This window comes from Symphalangus syndactylus, chromosome 20, assembly GCF_028878055.3.
Source record: "Symphalangus syndactylus isolate Jambi chromosome 20, NHGRI_mSymSyn1-v2.1_pri, whole genome shotgun sequence".
In the NCBI taxonomy this organism is placed as follows: Eukaryota; Metazoa; Chordata; class Mammalia; order Primates; family Hylobatidae; genus Symphalangus; species Symphalangus syndactylus.
In genome coordinates, this window is record NC_072442.2 from 28,137,865 (window position 1) to 28,152,682 (window position 14,818).

At 37.1% G+C, this 14,818-nt stretch overlaps 1 protein-coding gene across 2 annotated transcripts in view; it reads right to left on the minus strand.

The window, feature by feature from the left end:
- Positions 1-14,818, minus strand: part of TAOK1 (TAO kinase 1) — a 169,195-nt gene that overhangs the window by 68,528 nt on the left and 85,849 nt on the right. Inside the window, exons 4-8 of one of the 2 annotated variants that reach the window (XM_055257474.2) lie at positions 8,522-8,623; positions 6,588-6,633; positions 5,949-6,045; positions 3,925-4,038; positions 2,134-2,225 (exon numbers count right to left, since the gene is read on the minus strand). In XM_055257474.2, coding sequence (XP_055113449.1) covers positions 2,134-2,225; positions 3,925-4,038; positions 5,949-6,045; positions 6,588-6,633; positions 8,522-8,623 — 451 coding nt within the window. Of the gene's footprint in view, positions 1-2,133; positions 2,226-3,924; positions 4,039-5,948; positions 6,046-6,587; positions 6,634-8,521; positions 8,624-14,818 lie in introns of those variants that run through there. The other variant, XM_055257475.2, reaches the window with a different exon arrangement.

Genomic DNA, 14,818 nt, shown 5'->3' on the forward strand with positions numbered 1-14,818 from the left:
CTACTTTAGACCTTTCACCTAGAACCATAATCAGGCTTAAAATATAGTTCCTGACTTAGCACTTCAAAATATTCAAAACATTTATAAGTAAAATGTTTAAAGTTATTATGAAAGATTACAAAAGTGAAGATACTAAATGAATGCCTAAAATTCTAAGAAATTATTTCAAATATTTCTCCCATGTAAAATTATTTAAAGGCAGTCACATCTAAAGTTGCTTTAAGTATAAAAACTTCTATTGTGAAGGAACTCTTTTATGAAGTAGAATAAAAAGAAGCTAGAAAGAAGAAGCCATTTCACAAAAACTACAAAGTTTAGGTAGATTTTGTTCTAAGCACAACAATGAGCCAACAAATATCTTCTAATCAAATAAATCTTAAAATATATCAATGAAATCTAATAGGTCCATTAATGCAATTTCACTATCACTGAGGGGCACATGTATGCATCAGCCAGCATTAAGAATGTAAAAGGACCCCATGGGCAAAGAGTACATTAACCAGCTTCTCTACATGTATACCCAGGCTTCTTAAGAAATTAATTAGGATCTATGGGTAGGAAAAAGAATCATAGGTAAAAGAATAGAGATTAGAGTTTAGGACACCTAAAGGTACTTTCAAATGGAAGAAATAGTTTTGCAAACTTCAAATTAAGACAAAGAAATCACAAGTATGACATGGTAATCTCCAAATCTCTGTTTGTTGATGTTGTTAAACTATAAAACAAACAGCAGGATGTGGAGCTTGAAGGGAGTAGTTAACAGAGGAATTCCAATAAAAGTGAAAATACTTAAAGATTACATTTTAGGGAAAAAAAACTGGACTGCAAGGTAGTCTGGTTGTAATAGAAATCGTAACTTTAATCTACTGTGCAATAATAAGCAAGATTTTACCTTCATTTTACCTCATTTTCCCTATATTTATTTTAGAAAACTACTGACAAACTCGAGTAGATAATGATTAATCAAAATTACCAATAGATTTTACTTTTAATGTATTATTTTCCATCCTTAGTCACTCCATTTAGAATGGTTTAGATAAGTGCTGTGGCTCATGCTTGAAATCCCCCCCACTGTGGGAGGCTGAGGCAGGAGGACAGTTTGAGCCCAGGAGTTCAAAACCAGCCTGGGCAACATGGCAAAACCCTGTCTCTGCTAAAAATATAAAAATTAGCCTGGTGTGGTGGTGTATGCCTGCAGTCCCAGCTATGTGGGAGGCTGAGGTGGGAGGATTGCTTGATCCCAGGAAGCAGAGGTTAGAGTGAGCTGAGATTGCACCACTGTACCCCAGCCTGGGTGACAGAGCAAGATCATGTCTCAAAAATAAATAAAAAAGTAAAATTTAATGCAATGCTCTTATAAGAAGATAAAAAGGAAAAGACTATTGGACTGGTAGACCTCTGTTGGGAAATCCAGAGCAAGAAGATGGCCAGCATCTTCAATTACAGTGACAGTTTATTGGCTCACATAAGTTATGATGGTCCACTGTTTTTAGCACAGTTCCATTTATGAGCAACTTAACAAAATGTGTGCTTAAAATCAAACTGCTACAGGAAATTGAGTCCAATCTCTCTCTCTCATTGCAAGACCCTGCTACAGTGATCCATATACCTATGGATCATGGCCCCTGTTGAATAAAGTCAGCCTTACCGTCTAAAAAAAAAAAAAAAAAAAAAATATATATATATATATATATATATAATCAAACTGTTACAAAGTGGTACGTAGATATGACAGTCTGACATCTAATTTCATCCCTAATTAAAAATTAAAAAAAAAAGTAGTAACTACCCCAGCTAGTTATGAATGCCTTACAGATCTTCTATAGCTGGTAAATCTGGTAATCATAAACATATTCTAGGTGTTTAACAAATACTCATTAATGTTAGACATAGATTCCTCAAACTTAAAACCACAGAGGAAAATTATTTTAGATATAATGGAACAGAGCAAATATAATATAGGTAACTCTAATATAAATAAAACTTACCAAAGTGAAAACCTTAATAAATGTATTGCCCCCCCTTATAAAGTGACATTTAAGATAAAAATCTATAATTTTTATAGATTGGTACAGAAATTGAGGTAAAACATTGATCAAAACTTAATCCATAGTAATGAAGAACAATGCTTACCTAGTTCAATACATGTTATTCCAAGAGACCACACATCTACTTTACCATCATATTGTCCTTCATCCATGGCTAAAATTACTTCTGGGGCCATCCTAGAACAAAACGTTCATTTAAATTACAGATTTTTTTTTAAAAAGTATACTATTCTTTGAGAATGTAACTGTCATCTACATGGAGATCACGGGTTTGAATTCTAGCCAATATATCTGGACATAAGAATTTTTATAACGGGAACTAAGTGCATTACAGGTTGTGAGGTAAATATTTAGCAATGCATATATAGTGTGAGATTTATTTATTTATTTTTCTGAGATGGAGTCTCGCTCTGTCACCCAGGCTGGAGTGCAGTGGCGCCATCTCGGCTCACTGCAAGCTCCACCTCCCGGGTTCACGCCATTCTCCTGCCTCAGCCTCCCGAGTAGCTGGGACTACGGGTGCCTGCCAGCACACCCGGCTAATTTTTTGTATTTTTTAGTAGAGACGGAGTTTCACCATGTTAGCCAGGATGGTCTCGATCTCCTGACCTGGTGATCCGCCCGCCTTGGCCTCCCAAAGTGCTGGGATTACAGGTGTGAGCCACCGCACCTGGCCTATAGTGTGAGATTTATTCTCACTATCCGTCATTATCATGTAACAGCCACCCCAAAAGAAAGAGGCTCCCAAGGCAGAATTATATTCTGCCTCTGCTCAAGTTTGCAGATTATAATATTTCATATCCTTTAGGCCAGTGGTTCTCAAATATTTTGGTCTCAGGATCCCACTACAAAAGTCTATTTTTTGGCCAGGCGCAGTGGTTCACACCTGTAATCCCAGCACTTTGGGAGGCTAAGGCGGACAGATCACGAGGTCAGAAGTTCCCGAAGCCTGAGAAACATGGTGAAACCCCATCTCTACTAAAAATACAAAAATTAGCTGGGCGTGGTGGCTGCTGTCTGTAATCCCAGCTACTCAGGAGGCTGAGGCAGGAGAATCGCTTGAACCTAAGAGGCGGAGGTTGCAGTGAGCCGAGATCACACCACTGCACTCCAACCTGGGCGAGAGAGCAAGACTCCGTCTCAAAAAAAAAAAAAGTCTAATTTTTGCTTAAAAGATTGAATTTTACTACTGGCAACAAGTATTGTCAGTTGTTTTCCTTGAAGTTATAAGCTCATGTCATTTATTAAAGAAAATTATCTGCCACAATAACCAAGACTGAATAATCATAGTTTGTTTGTGTCTTTCTTTCAAATAAAAATGGTGCTCCATGATAAAAGTGGCTAGGGCAGCTTACAACTCAATCACACAATTATCAATCTTATGGGCATCTTATTTGTAAATGAAGCACTAATCACTAATTCAAGTCTTCAGTTAGTGTCCTACATTCTTTTTTAAAAATTTTAATCTTTTCTTTTTTTTTTTTTTGAGAGACAGGGTCTCACTCTGTTGCCCAGGCTGGAGTACAGTGGCACAATCTTGGCTCACTGCAACCTCTGCCTCCTGTGTTCAAGTGATTCTCCCACCTCAGCCTCTCAAGTAGCTGGGACTACAGGCGTGCACCACCACGCCTGGCTAATTTTTGTATTTTTTGGTAGAGATGGGGTTTCACCATGTTGGCCAGGCTGGTCTCAAACTCCTGACCTCAAGTGATCTGTCTGCCTTGGCCTCCCAAAGTTCTGGGATTACAGGTGTAAGCCATTGCACCTGGCCAACTTTAACATTCCTGACAGTACTTTACCTTACACTTCATTTGTATTTCATGTTAAACATAGACAGACACTTAAAACGGCTGCTGACTGCTTTAACTATTCTTACCAATATGGCGTTCCCACAAAGGAATTGGCAGGTGATGCCATGGAAGCAGATCCAAAGTCAGCAAGTTTCACCTGGCCTGGTTCTGTCAGAAGGATATTTCCTGCTTTGATATCTCTAGGTTTAGGGAATACAGAAAATTACTTAACTTTTCCCTCATTAGATTATGTTTAAAATGATAAAAATAAAACAAGAATTCATAGGATAGAGAAGGAGAAATCAAAATAATTAAGTGCTGGGGTAATCTCACAATTGGGATAATGAGAATTAATATTCAAATTAGAAAACAAAAAACTACAGAATTCAAATAAACACATAGTAATAATTTTCTAAAAGAGAAGACAAACAGCAGTAAAAAAAAAGAAAATTAGTTCATTGGAGCATAGTTTATATTTTAGTTTCTGTTTATTGGTAGAAACAATGGTTTTTAAAATATATTGCAATTAGCAAACAACCTCTTCGTCATACGTAAGATTTCTGAGCATCCATACTTAACGTAAAAACAAAAAAGAAAATATAAAAGAACCTTATTCTCCAAACTTTTTAAAAGACTTATTCAAAGTAAATAAAGATGTATTCGTATCATTTCCAAACATCAGCATAGTTTTCCTAAATATAAAATAAAAACTGAAATATATGGATAATGTAGTATCATTGATCCCAAATTTACTTTTCTGAAACAGCAAACATACTGTCTATATAAACTAAGAAAACAGGTATTTATATAATAAGTCTGTCCATCTAATTAGCATTATAATATATATTTAATCATTCAAAAATTAAAATAGAAATTAAAGTGCTGAATTTCCAAGCCCTTGTTAATTCTTACTATAATATTTTAGAGCATAACACGAAGTGAATCTATTTTTCCTCCATTTGATTTTTTTAAATGGAGAGGTATCTTAAATTTGAGAAAAACTTAGGTTGAAATTCCAACTATGGCACTCACTTATTTACTAGCTTGTGGGTATCTCTCAGATCTTATCCTCATGTTAAAAAATGATAATCCATTAACTCACAATGACTCTATTATATAGCTTAAAATGTACTGCCTGGTTCATATATGTAATAAGAAAATGCTAACTTTCTTCTAAAACAGCTAGAACCAATACCAGTGCCAAAAATACATTATAAAATGTTTTAACTTCAAAGTTACTATCCATTATCAAGGATTATCAAGGACCACAGCTTAAAAGCATAAAGAGTCTTAAGCAGCTTCTGTTTTTTTTTTTGAGACAGAGTTTCACTCTGTCACCCAGGCTGTACAGTGGCACAGTGTACAGTGTGTACAGTGGCACAATCTCAGCTCACTGCAACCTCCGCCTCCTGGGCTCAAGCGATTCTCTTCTCTCAGCCTCACGAGTAGCTGGGATTACAGATGCCCACAACAAAGCCCAGCTAATTTTCATATTTTCAGTGGAGACGAGGTTTTACCATATTGGTTGGCCAGGCTGGTCTCGAACTCCTGACCTCAAGTGATCCACCTGCCTAGGCCTCTCAAAGTGCTGGGATTACAGGTGTGAGCCACCTCGCCTAGCCTTAAGCAGCTTTTATTGGTCCATGTCATAGAATCAATGGAATAAATATGTCATTATCAGTTACCAAGAAGACAAAAGATCTAGATTTAGTTCTAGCTCTATCTACTGAGCTTTGCAACCTTTAGGAAATTAGTCACAAATTGAGACATCAGTGATTTTACCTGTAAAATGAGAAAGAAAAACTGTATGATTCTCTAATGCCCATTCCAGTTTGCAAATTAAATGATTCTACAGCAAAATTTCTACCACAAATCTAGAAAGTATACATACTTTTACAAGGTCCAGCAGCACATACAGGCAAAGATAAAAATTATCCTAGTGAGATAAAGTATACAACTATGTTCATTTTAGGACATGAAAAATCTAAAAAAAATGAGCTTATTTTATTTGACTTTAACCAATAAAAACTTTAGGGTTAATAAATTCTAAAGTTGGTGTATGCAACAAGCCATTTACTTATCAATATATGATAATTTCCAAAGCACTTACCTATGAATCATAGTATGAGAATGTAAGTAGGCTAATCCCTGGAGAGCACCATGTGTAATTGCTGCTATTTCCACTTCTTGTAATGGCTTTTTGTGAACTTAAAATTTATTTGAAAATAATTAATACACAGAACATTTTTGTTAAAAAAATACATATCTAATACATGGGGCAATTTTTAAAAACTGATACTTAGCAAGAAGAGATTTATTTTCCAAGATGATAAAGATTATTAAACTTTATAACTTGTATGCAGTTGTGTCAGTTATTAAAGTACAGTTCATAGCCAATTCTTCTCTTAGCTAACGATATTAAATAATTATTTGGTGATGTAAAAACAATAGTAACAGAGTTCTCTCTTTATTCTCACTTATCTTTGTTTTGAACAAGAGGAGCAGAATGACAGATAATTCAGAGAAATATTTGTAAAGTGACAATGAGAGAAAACATGACTATTTTAAGCTACTGTATAACATATAATATTTAATAAGGACAGCATACACTATGCTGAGAATCTGAACCAGATCTGCTCTTTCTGGAAAGTTTTACATTATTTGGTATTAATATCATTTAAATAATGTCTAACTAAATTATCATTTTATTCTGTGAATACTTTTTAAAAAATAATCAAACGAAACTTACCTTCTAGTAAATCTGAAGCAGATCCTAAACAATATTCCATTACAAGCTACATGGAAAAATTATAAAAGCATTAAAATATATTATTATAAAGATTTAATATAAATTTAAGATAAAATAAGTTCACACAGTAGATCAAGAAGATAGTTTGAAGTAAAATTCTAGTCACCATTTACCTTAAAAAAAGTTATATAGATATTACTCAGAATAATATATTTTTAAAATTTTTTAATAAAAAATAGTTATGTATTCAGTGATTTGTTAAATGCATAAAGTCAAGCCAATGATACATTAATCTTTTAATAATGCCAACATATAATCACTTCTATAAGATGTGTATTTCATATATAATTACTAATTAAAATTATAAAGAAATACACCATTTCTTAAAAATGTACTATTCCATTACTACAAACCTATAGTAACAATATTGATCATTGTTAGAAGACAGAAAACTGTGTTCTCTAGAATTATATGTATAGTCAGCCCTTCACATCTGTGTGTTCTAGATTTGTAGATTCAACCAACTATGTATCAAAAATAATTGAAAAAATAAAAAAATTGGCCAGGCAAGGTGGCTCATGCCTATAATCCCAGCACTTTGGGAGGCCGAGGCAGGCAAATCACGAGGTTAGGAGATCGAGACCATCCTGGCTCACACGGTGAAACCCCGTTTATACTAAAAATATAAAATATTAGCCGGGTGTGGTGGCGGGTGCCTGCAGTCCCAGCTACTCAGGAGGCTGAGGCAGGAGAATGGCATGAACCTGGGAGGCGGAGCTTGCGGTGAGCTGTGATTGCGCCAATGCACTCCAGCCTGAGTGACAGAGCGAGACTCTGTCTCAAAAAAAAAAAATAAATAAAATTAAAAAAAAAATTACAATATAACAATAAAAATAAAACAAAAAGCCAATACAATGTAACAACTATTTACATGGCATTCATGTTGTGGTATTATAACTAATCTACAGATGACCGAAAAAATAATAGGCGGATGTGCCCAGGTTATGTGCAGATACTCCATTTTATAGAAGGGATTTGGTATCCTGGGGGTGGGTGTCCCGGAACCAAATCCCCCATAAATACTGAGGAAAAACTATACAAAGCTTAGGTTACAGCTATTTCTTTGAAAGCAAACACAGAGCACCTCCTATGTGCCAGGTATTTTTTATATAGTAACCAACTTAATCCTCAGAATAATCTTATGAGGTAGGTCCTACTAGTATCCTTGTTTTATGGATGGAGAACCCTGAGAGGCAGAGAGGTTACCCATCTAATGTTACTTTTTCTTTAATCATAGCCTCAATTTTACAAGTCACCACTACCATTACCAAAACAAACTGGATAAAAATGCACCAAACACTACAAATCTAAATCTACAGTAAGTATACTAAAATGATACTTAGCTGTGGCTTATTAATTATTCAAAATAAGGGGCCATTCCTGGTAACAAAAGGGCAAAATTAATTTCTACTTCTTATAATAAAGTGCAACAATTCTCTATTTTTAGTATTATTTGACCAAGAAATCACGATCAGCTCAAATTTCACCAGGATTCACCCAAATTTCACCAAGATCTTTCTGGTTAAATGCATTACAGTACATTAATGTCAAGAAAATATATGCTAACTTTCAACCTCAATTAACATGATTGTTTTCACAATGTTTGAATGGTACTACTAAAACTGTCAGAGGACATTTTATCATACATACAAAGGTCAACAGAATTCCGAAAAATCTCTGCAGTAAGACTTGCAAAAGTTCTATTATCTCTTACTGCCTGCGAGTTCTAGGAAATATTGCTTGTTTTCTTTCAGTACGAACTAACATTTCAGGTGATTTTGCATGCGTTTCACCACCAGTATGAGATATTCTGAATTAATTCATTATAAACCAAAATCAGCTAAAATTGCAACAAGGGGAGAACAAATACCAACCCATGCTGTGTGTTCACGTAAATAACAGCCTTTGTATTCTATACTGTTGGGATGTTTTATTCTTTGTAGAAACTTGACTTCCTTAATAATATCCTGCCATTTCTGTGGGGAGAAAAAAGGTAAAGAATTATGAACAGGACTTTTCCTCAGAAAGTTATATAAGAATAAAAGTAATTACTAAATTTAGAAGAGTTAACAAGAACATGCAACTTTGCTTGGTTTTACTTATTTATTGGGAGGGTCTCGCTCTTTCACCCAGGCTGGAGTGGAGTGGCACGATCTCAGCTAACTGCAACCTCCATCTCGTGGGCTCAAGTGATCCTCCCACCTCAGCCTCCCAAGTATTTGGGTCTACAGGCACACACCACCATGCTCATCTAATTTTTCTATTTTTTGTAGAGATGGGGTTTCACTGCATTGCTCAGACTGGTCTCAAATTCCTGACCTCAAGTGATTCACTTGTCTTGGCCTCCCAAAATACAGTCATTTTTAGATAAAATGTCAAAATTAAAAAGTTTAAATAAATTATATTCAGCCGGGCGCAGTGGCTCACTCCTGTAATCCCAGCACGTTGGGAGGCTGAGGCGGGTGGATCACAAGGTCAGGAGATTGAGACCATCCTGGCCAACATGGTGAGACTGTGTCTCTACTAAAAATACAAAAATTAACTGGGCGTGGTGGCATGCACCTATAGTCCCAGGTACTCAGGACGCTGAGGCAGGAGAATAGCTTGAACCCGGGAGGTGGAGGTTGCAGTGAGCCGAGATCGAGCCACTGCACTCCAGCCTGGTGACAGAGCGAAACTCCGTCTCAAAAATAAATAAATAAATAAATAAATAATATTCATATACAGGCATATCTAAATTTACAGCACTTTGCTTTATTGTACTGCACAGATATTACTTTTTTTTTTTTTTAAACAAATTGAAGGTTTGTAGCAATCCTGTGTCAAAGCAAGTCTACCAGCACCATTTTTCCAATAGCATGGGCTCACTTGATGTCTTTGTGTCACCTTTTGGTAACTCTCACAATATTTCAAACTTTTTCATCATTATTATTATATCTGTTATGGTGATCTCTGATCAGTAATTGTTTACATTACTATTGTAATTGTTTTGGGGAGCCATGAACTGTGCCCATATAAGATGGTGAATTTAATCAATAAACATGTATTCTGACAGTTCCACCAGCCAGCCATTCCCCGGTCTGTCTCCCTTTCCTTGGGCCTCCCTATTCTCTGAGACACAATAATGTTGAAATTAGGCCATCAATAACCCCACAGTGACCCGTAAGTGTTCAAGTGAACGGAATACTCACACATCTGTCACTTTAATTCAAAAGTTACAAGTGATTAAGCTTAGTGAGAAAGGCATGTCAAAAGCTGAGACAGGCTTTGAAGCTAGGCCTTTTGAACCAAATAGCCAAGTTGTAAATGCAAAGAGAAAGTTATTGAAGAAAATTTAAAGTGCTACTCCAGTGAATATATGAATGATAAGAAGGTAAAACAAGTTTATTGTCGATGTGAAGAAAGCTTTAATGGCCTGGATGGAAATCAAATCAGCCACAACATTCCCATAAAACAAAGTCTAATCTAGAAGATGGCCCTAACTCTCTTTAACTCTACGAAGGCTGAGAGAGTTAAGGAGGCTGAAGAAGAAAAGTTGGAAGCTAGTAGAGGTTGCTTCATCAGGTTTAAGCAAAGAAATCATCTCCATAAAATAAAAATGCATGGTAGACTGGCACGGTGGCTCACTCCTATAATCAATCCCAGCACTTTGGGAGGCCAAGGCGGACAGATCACTTGAGGTCAGGAGTTCAAGACCAGTCTGGCCAACATGGTGAAACCCCATCTCCACTAAACACACAAAAATTAGCCGGGTGTGGTGATGCGTGCCTGTAGTCCTAGCTACTAGGGAGGAAACGCAGAAGAAGGAGAATCGTTTGAACCCATGAGGCGGAGGCTGCAGTGAGCCAAGATAGTGCCACTGCACTCTAGCCTGGGCAACAGAGAGAGACTCTGTCTCAAAAAAAAAAAAAAGAAAGAAAGAAAAGTGCAAGGTGAAGCAGCAAGTACTGATATAGAAGCTACATGCAAGTTATCCAGAAGATCTAGCCAATGTGTCATTGATGAAGGTGGCTACATTACGCAATAGATTTTCTTTTTTCTTTTTGAGTCTCACTCTGTCACCCACACTGGAGTGCAGTGGCACGATCTTGGCTAACTACAACTTGTGCCTCCTGGGTTCAAGCATTCCTCCTGCCACCACACCTGGCTAATTTTTCTATTTCCAGTAGAGACGGGGTTTCACCATATTGGCCAAGCTGGTTTTGAACTCCCGGCCTCAAGTGATCCACCTACCTTGGCCTCCCAAAGTGCTGAGATTACAGGTGTGAGCCACTATGCCCGGCCAACAAATCTTCAGTGTAGATGAAATAGCCTTATATTGGAAGAAGATACCATTTAGGACTTTGATGGCTACAGAGCAACTATGAAATGCGTGGTTTCAAAGCTTCAAAGGACAGGCTGACTCTCGTTAGGGGCTAATGCAGCTTGCGATTTTAAGTTGAAGTCAATGCACATTTACCATTCCAAAACTCCTACTCTGCCTGTGCTTGTTCAATGAAACAACAAAGCCTGGATGACAGTACATCTGTTTAAGCATGGTTTAGTGAATATTTTAAGGCCACGGTTGAGATATGCTGCTCAGAAAAATTCCTTTCAAAATATTACTGGTCTTTGCCAGTGTACCTAGCCACCCAAGAACTCTGATAGAGATATAAAAGGAGATTTATGTTGTTTTCATTCCCGCTAATACACCATCCATTCTGCGGCCCATGGATCAAGGAATAATTTCGAGTTCCAAGCCTTATTATTTAAGAAAGGCTGGCCGGGCACGGTGGCTCACGCCTGTAATCCCAGCACTTTGGGAGGCCGAGGCGGGTGGATCACCTGAGGTCGGGAGTTCAGGACTAGCCTGACCGACATGGAGAAACCCCGTCTCTACTAAAAAATTACAAAATGAGCCGGGCGTGGTGGTGCATGACTGTAATCCCAGCTACTTGGGAGGCTGAGGCAGGAGAATCACTTGAACCCAGGGGGGCGGAGGTTGTGGTGAGCCAAGATAGTGCCATTGCACTCCAGCCTGGGCAACAAGAGCGAAACTCTGTCTCAAAAAAAAAAAAAAAAAAAAAAAAAAAAAAAAAGAAAAAAGAAAAGAAAGGCTATAGCAGCCGGGCACGGTGGTTCACGCCTGTAATCCCAACACTTTGGGAGGCCGAGGCAGGTGGATCACCTGAGGTCAGGAGTTCGAGACCAGCCTGGCCAACATGGCAAAACCCTGTCTCTACTAATAACACAAAAATCAGCCAGGAATGGGGACACAGGCCTATAATCTCAGTTACTTGAGAGGCTGAGGCAGGAGAATCGCTTGAACCCGGGAGGTGGAGGTTGCAGTGAGCCAAGATCATGCCATTGCACTCCAGCCTGGGCGACAAGAGTGAACTCCATCTCAAAAAAAAAGAAAAAAAAAACACAAAGGCTATAGCTGCCGTAGACAGCAATTTGTCTGACGGATATGGGCAAAGTACATTGAGAACCTTCCGGAAATAATTCATTCTAGATGCCATTAAGAACGTTTCCGACTGATGGGAGGGCAAATTAGCAACATTATCAGGAGTTTGCAGTAAGTGGATTCCAACCCTCATGGATGACTTTGAGGAGTTCAATATTTCAGTGGAGGAAATAATTGCAGATGTGGTGGAAACAGCAGGAAAACTGGAATTACACATGGAGCCTGAAGATGTGACCAAACTGCTGCAATTTCATGATAAAACTTGAGTGGATGAGACACTGTACTAGATGGGCAAAGAAAGTAATTTCTGAATATTACATAAACTTTGTTGATAAAGCAGTAACAGAGTTACAGAGGATTGACTCCAATTTTGAAAGTTTTATCATGGGTAAAATGCTGTCAAACATCACTGCATTCTACAGAGAAATCTTTTGTGAAAGAGAAAACTGATGGGCAAACTTCATTCACTGTTGTCAGATTTTAAGAAATTGCCACAGCCACCTTAACCTTCAGCAACCACTACCCTGATCAGTCAGAAGCCATCAACATGGAAGCAAGATTCTCAAGAAGCAAAAATAGTATGACATGCTGAAGGCTCAAATTATCATTAACATTTTTTTTAGAAATAAAATATTTTAAGCCAGGCGCAGTGGCTCATGCCTGTAATCCCAGCACTTTGGGAGGCCGAGGTGGGTGGATCACAAGGTCAAGAGATCGAGACCATCCTGGCCAACATGATGAAACCCCGTCTCTACTAAAAATACAAAAAATTAGCCAGGCATGGTAGCAGGCACCTGTAGTCCCAGCTACTTGGGAGGCTGAGGCAGGAGAATCACTTGAACCTGGGAGGCGGAGGTTGCAGTGGGCCAAGATTGTGCCACTATACTCCAGCCTGGCGACAGAGTGAGACTTCGTCTCAAAAAAAAAAAAAAAAAAAAAAGAAATAAAATATTTTAAAATTAAGGTATGTACAATGTCTTTTTTAGACAAAATGTTATTGCATACTTAATGGACTACAGTACTACAGTATAGCATGGACATATATATATATATTTTTTTTTTTAGATGAAGTCTTGTGTTGTTGTCCAGGCTGGAGTGCAGTGGCACAATCTTGACTCACTGCAGCCTTTGCCTCCTGGGTTCAAGTGATTATCCTGCCTCAGCCTCCCAAGTACCTTGGAATTACAGGCATGTGCAACCACGCCTGGCTAATTTTTATATTTTTAGTAGAGACAGGGTTTTCCACCACATTGGCCAGGCTGGTCTCAAACTCCTGACCTCAAGTGATCCGCCTGCCTTGGCCTTCCAAAGTGCTGGGATTACAGGCGTGAGCCTCTGTGCCAGGCCTAGACATAATTTTCATATGCACTGGGCACCAAAAAATTCATGTGACTTGCTTAATTATGATATTTGCTTTATTGTAGCGGTTGAGAACAAAACCCACAATATCTCCAAGGCACACCTATAGTTTACAACTCAATTATATAATTTACAAAATTATTTCACTCAAGGTAGGTAAGACAAATTTGAGTTTGATAAAATTTATCATTAATGACTCATTAAAATTTCACAACCATACACCAATCATGTTGATAACTATAGACCATATTCAGTGATTTTTCTTCAAAAGTACAACCTTTCTTTTTTTAATACAGTTTTATTGATATATCATTTATACACCATAAAGTTCACCTGTTGTGTTTTTGGCTTATTTCTATTACCAAATGTTAGGGTTTGTTTTTGTTTTTAACTCAAATGAAGTAATTCCTCTGAGATTTAAGTTCCTAAATGCAGACTCTAAAATGCTAGTGAATAATTAGCTATTATATAGAAAAGTTCACAGAAAAAAACCACGCAGTACAAAAATCTTCTCCTACATAGTTTACTAAGAGTCTTATTCACTAATACCTATACCTATCAGGAAATACAGATAAACCTTTGGTCTTAAGCTACTTCATGACAACCTTACATACTTAGGCCACATCCTAAACATATTTACTCTTAAGAAGCAACTCAAGAACCCTAAAAATATGGATCCTTTGGTCCATACCCAGAAATTCCACAGATTTAGTAGGTGTAAGAGGAGGACTAGAAATCTGTTTTTGCTCTTTTTAATTATTTTAAGTTTTATCACTGATTTGGGCCATATTCTTAATGGCAAGGAAAGCAGTATAAATAGAATACTTTAAGAAATGTTGTATACTAGATGTATGGTGATAATGGTTGCACAACAATGTGAATGTACTTAATTCCACTGAAATGTGGAACTGAAAATAGTTAAAATGGCAAATTTTATGTTGTATATTTTACCACAATTAAAAATAATTTAAAAAAATTTTAAGATTAAAGAGAATTCTAGAGTTTCTTTTTCTTTTTCCATTTATAAATATTTTATTTTTTGACTGAGACCGGGGAGGGGGTCTCACTATGTTCCCCAGGGTGGTCTCGAACAACTGCTGGGCTCAAAATGATCCACCCACCTCGGCCTCCCAAAGTGCTGGGATTACAGGTATGAACCACAGTGCTGGGAAAAATTATAGATTTTTAAAAGCAGACTATATTTCATAAATAAATGTATGAAATTAGGTAGAATATAATCTGAAGAGAACTAATTAGAATATTAGTGAACTAAAGTACATTCAATGTAGCAATAATTTCACTTTTTAATTTTTCAAATTGTTATACACTGCTCGTTTCTCAGACTAGATACACATTCATGTTGATT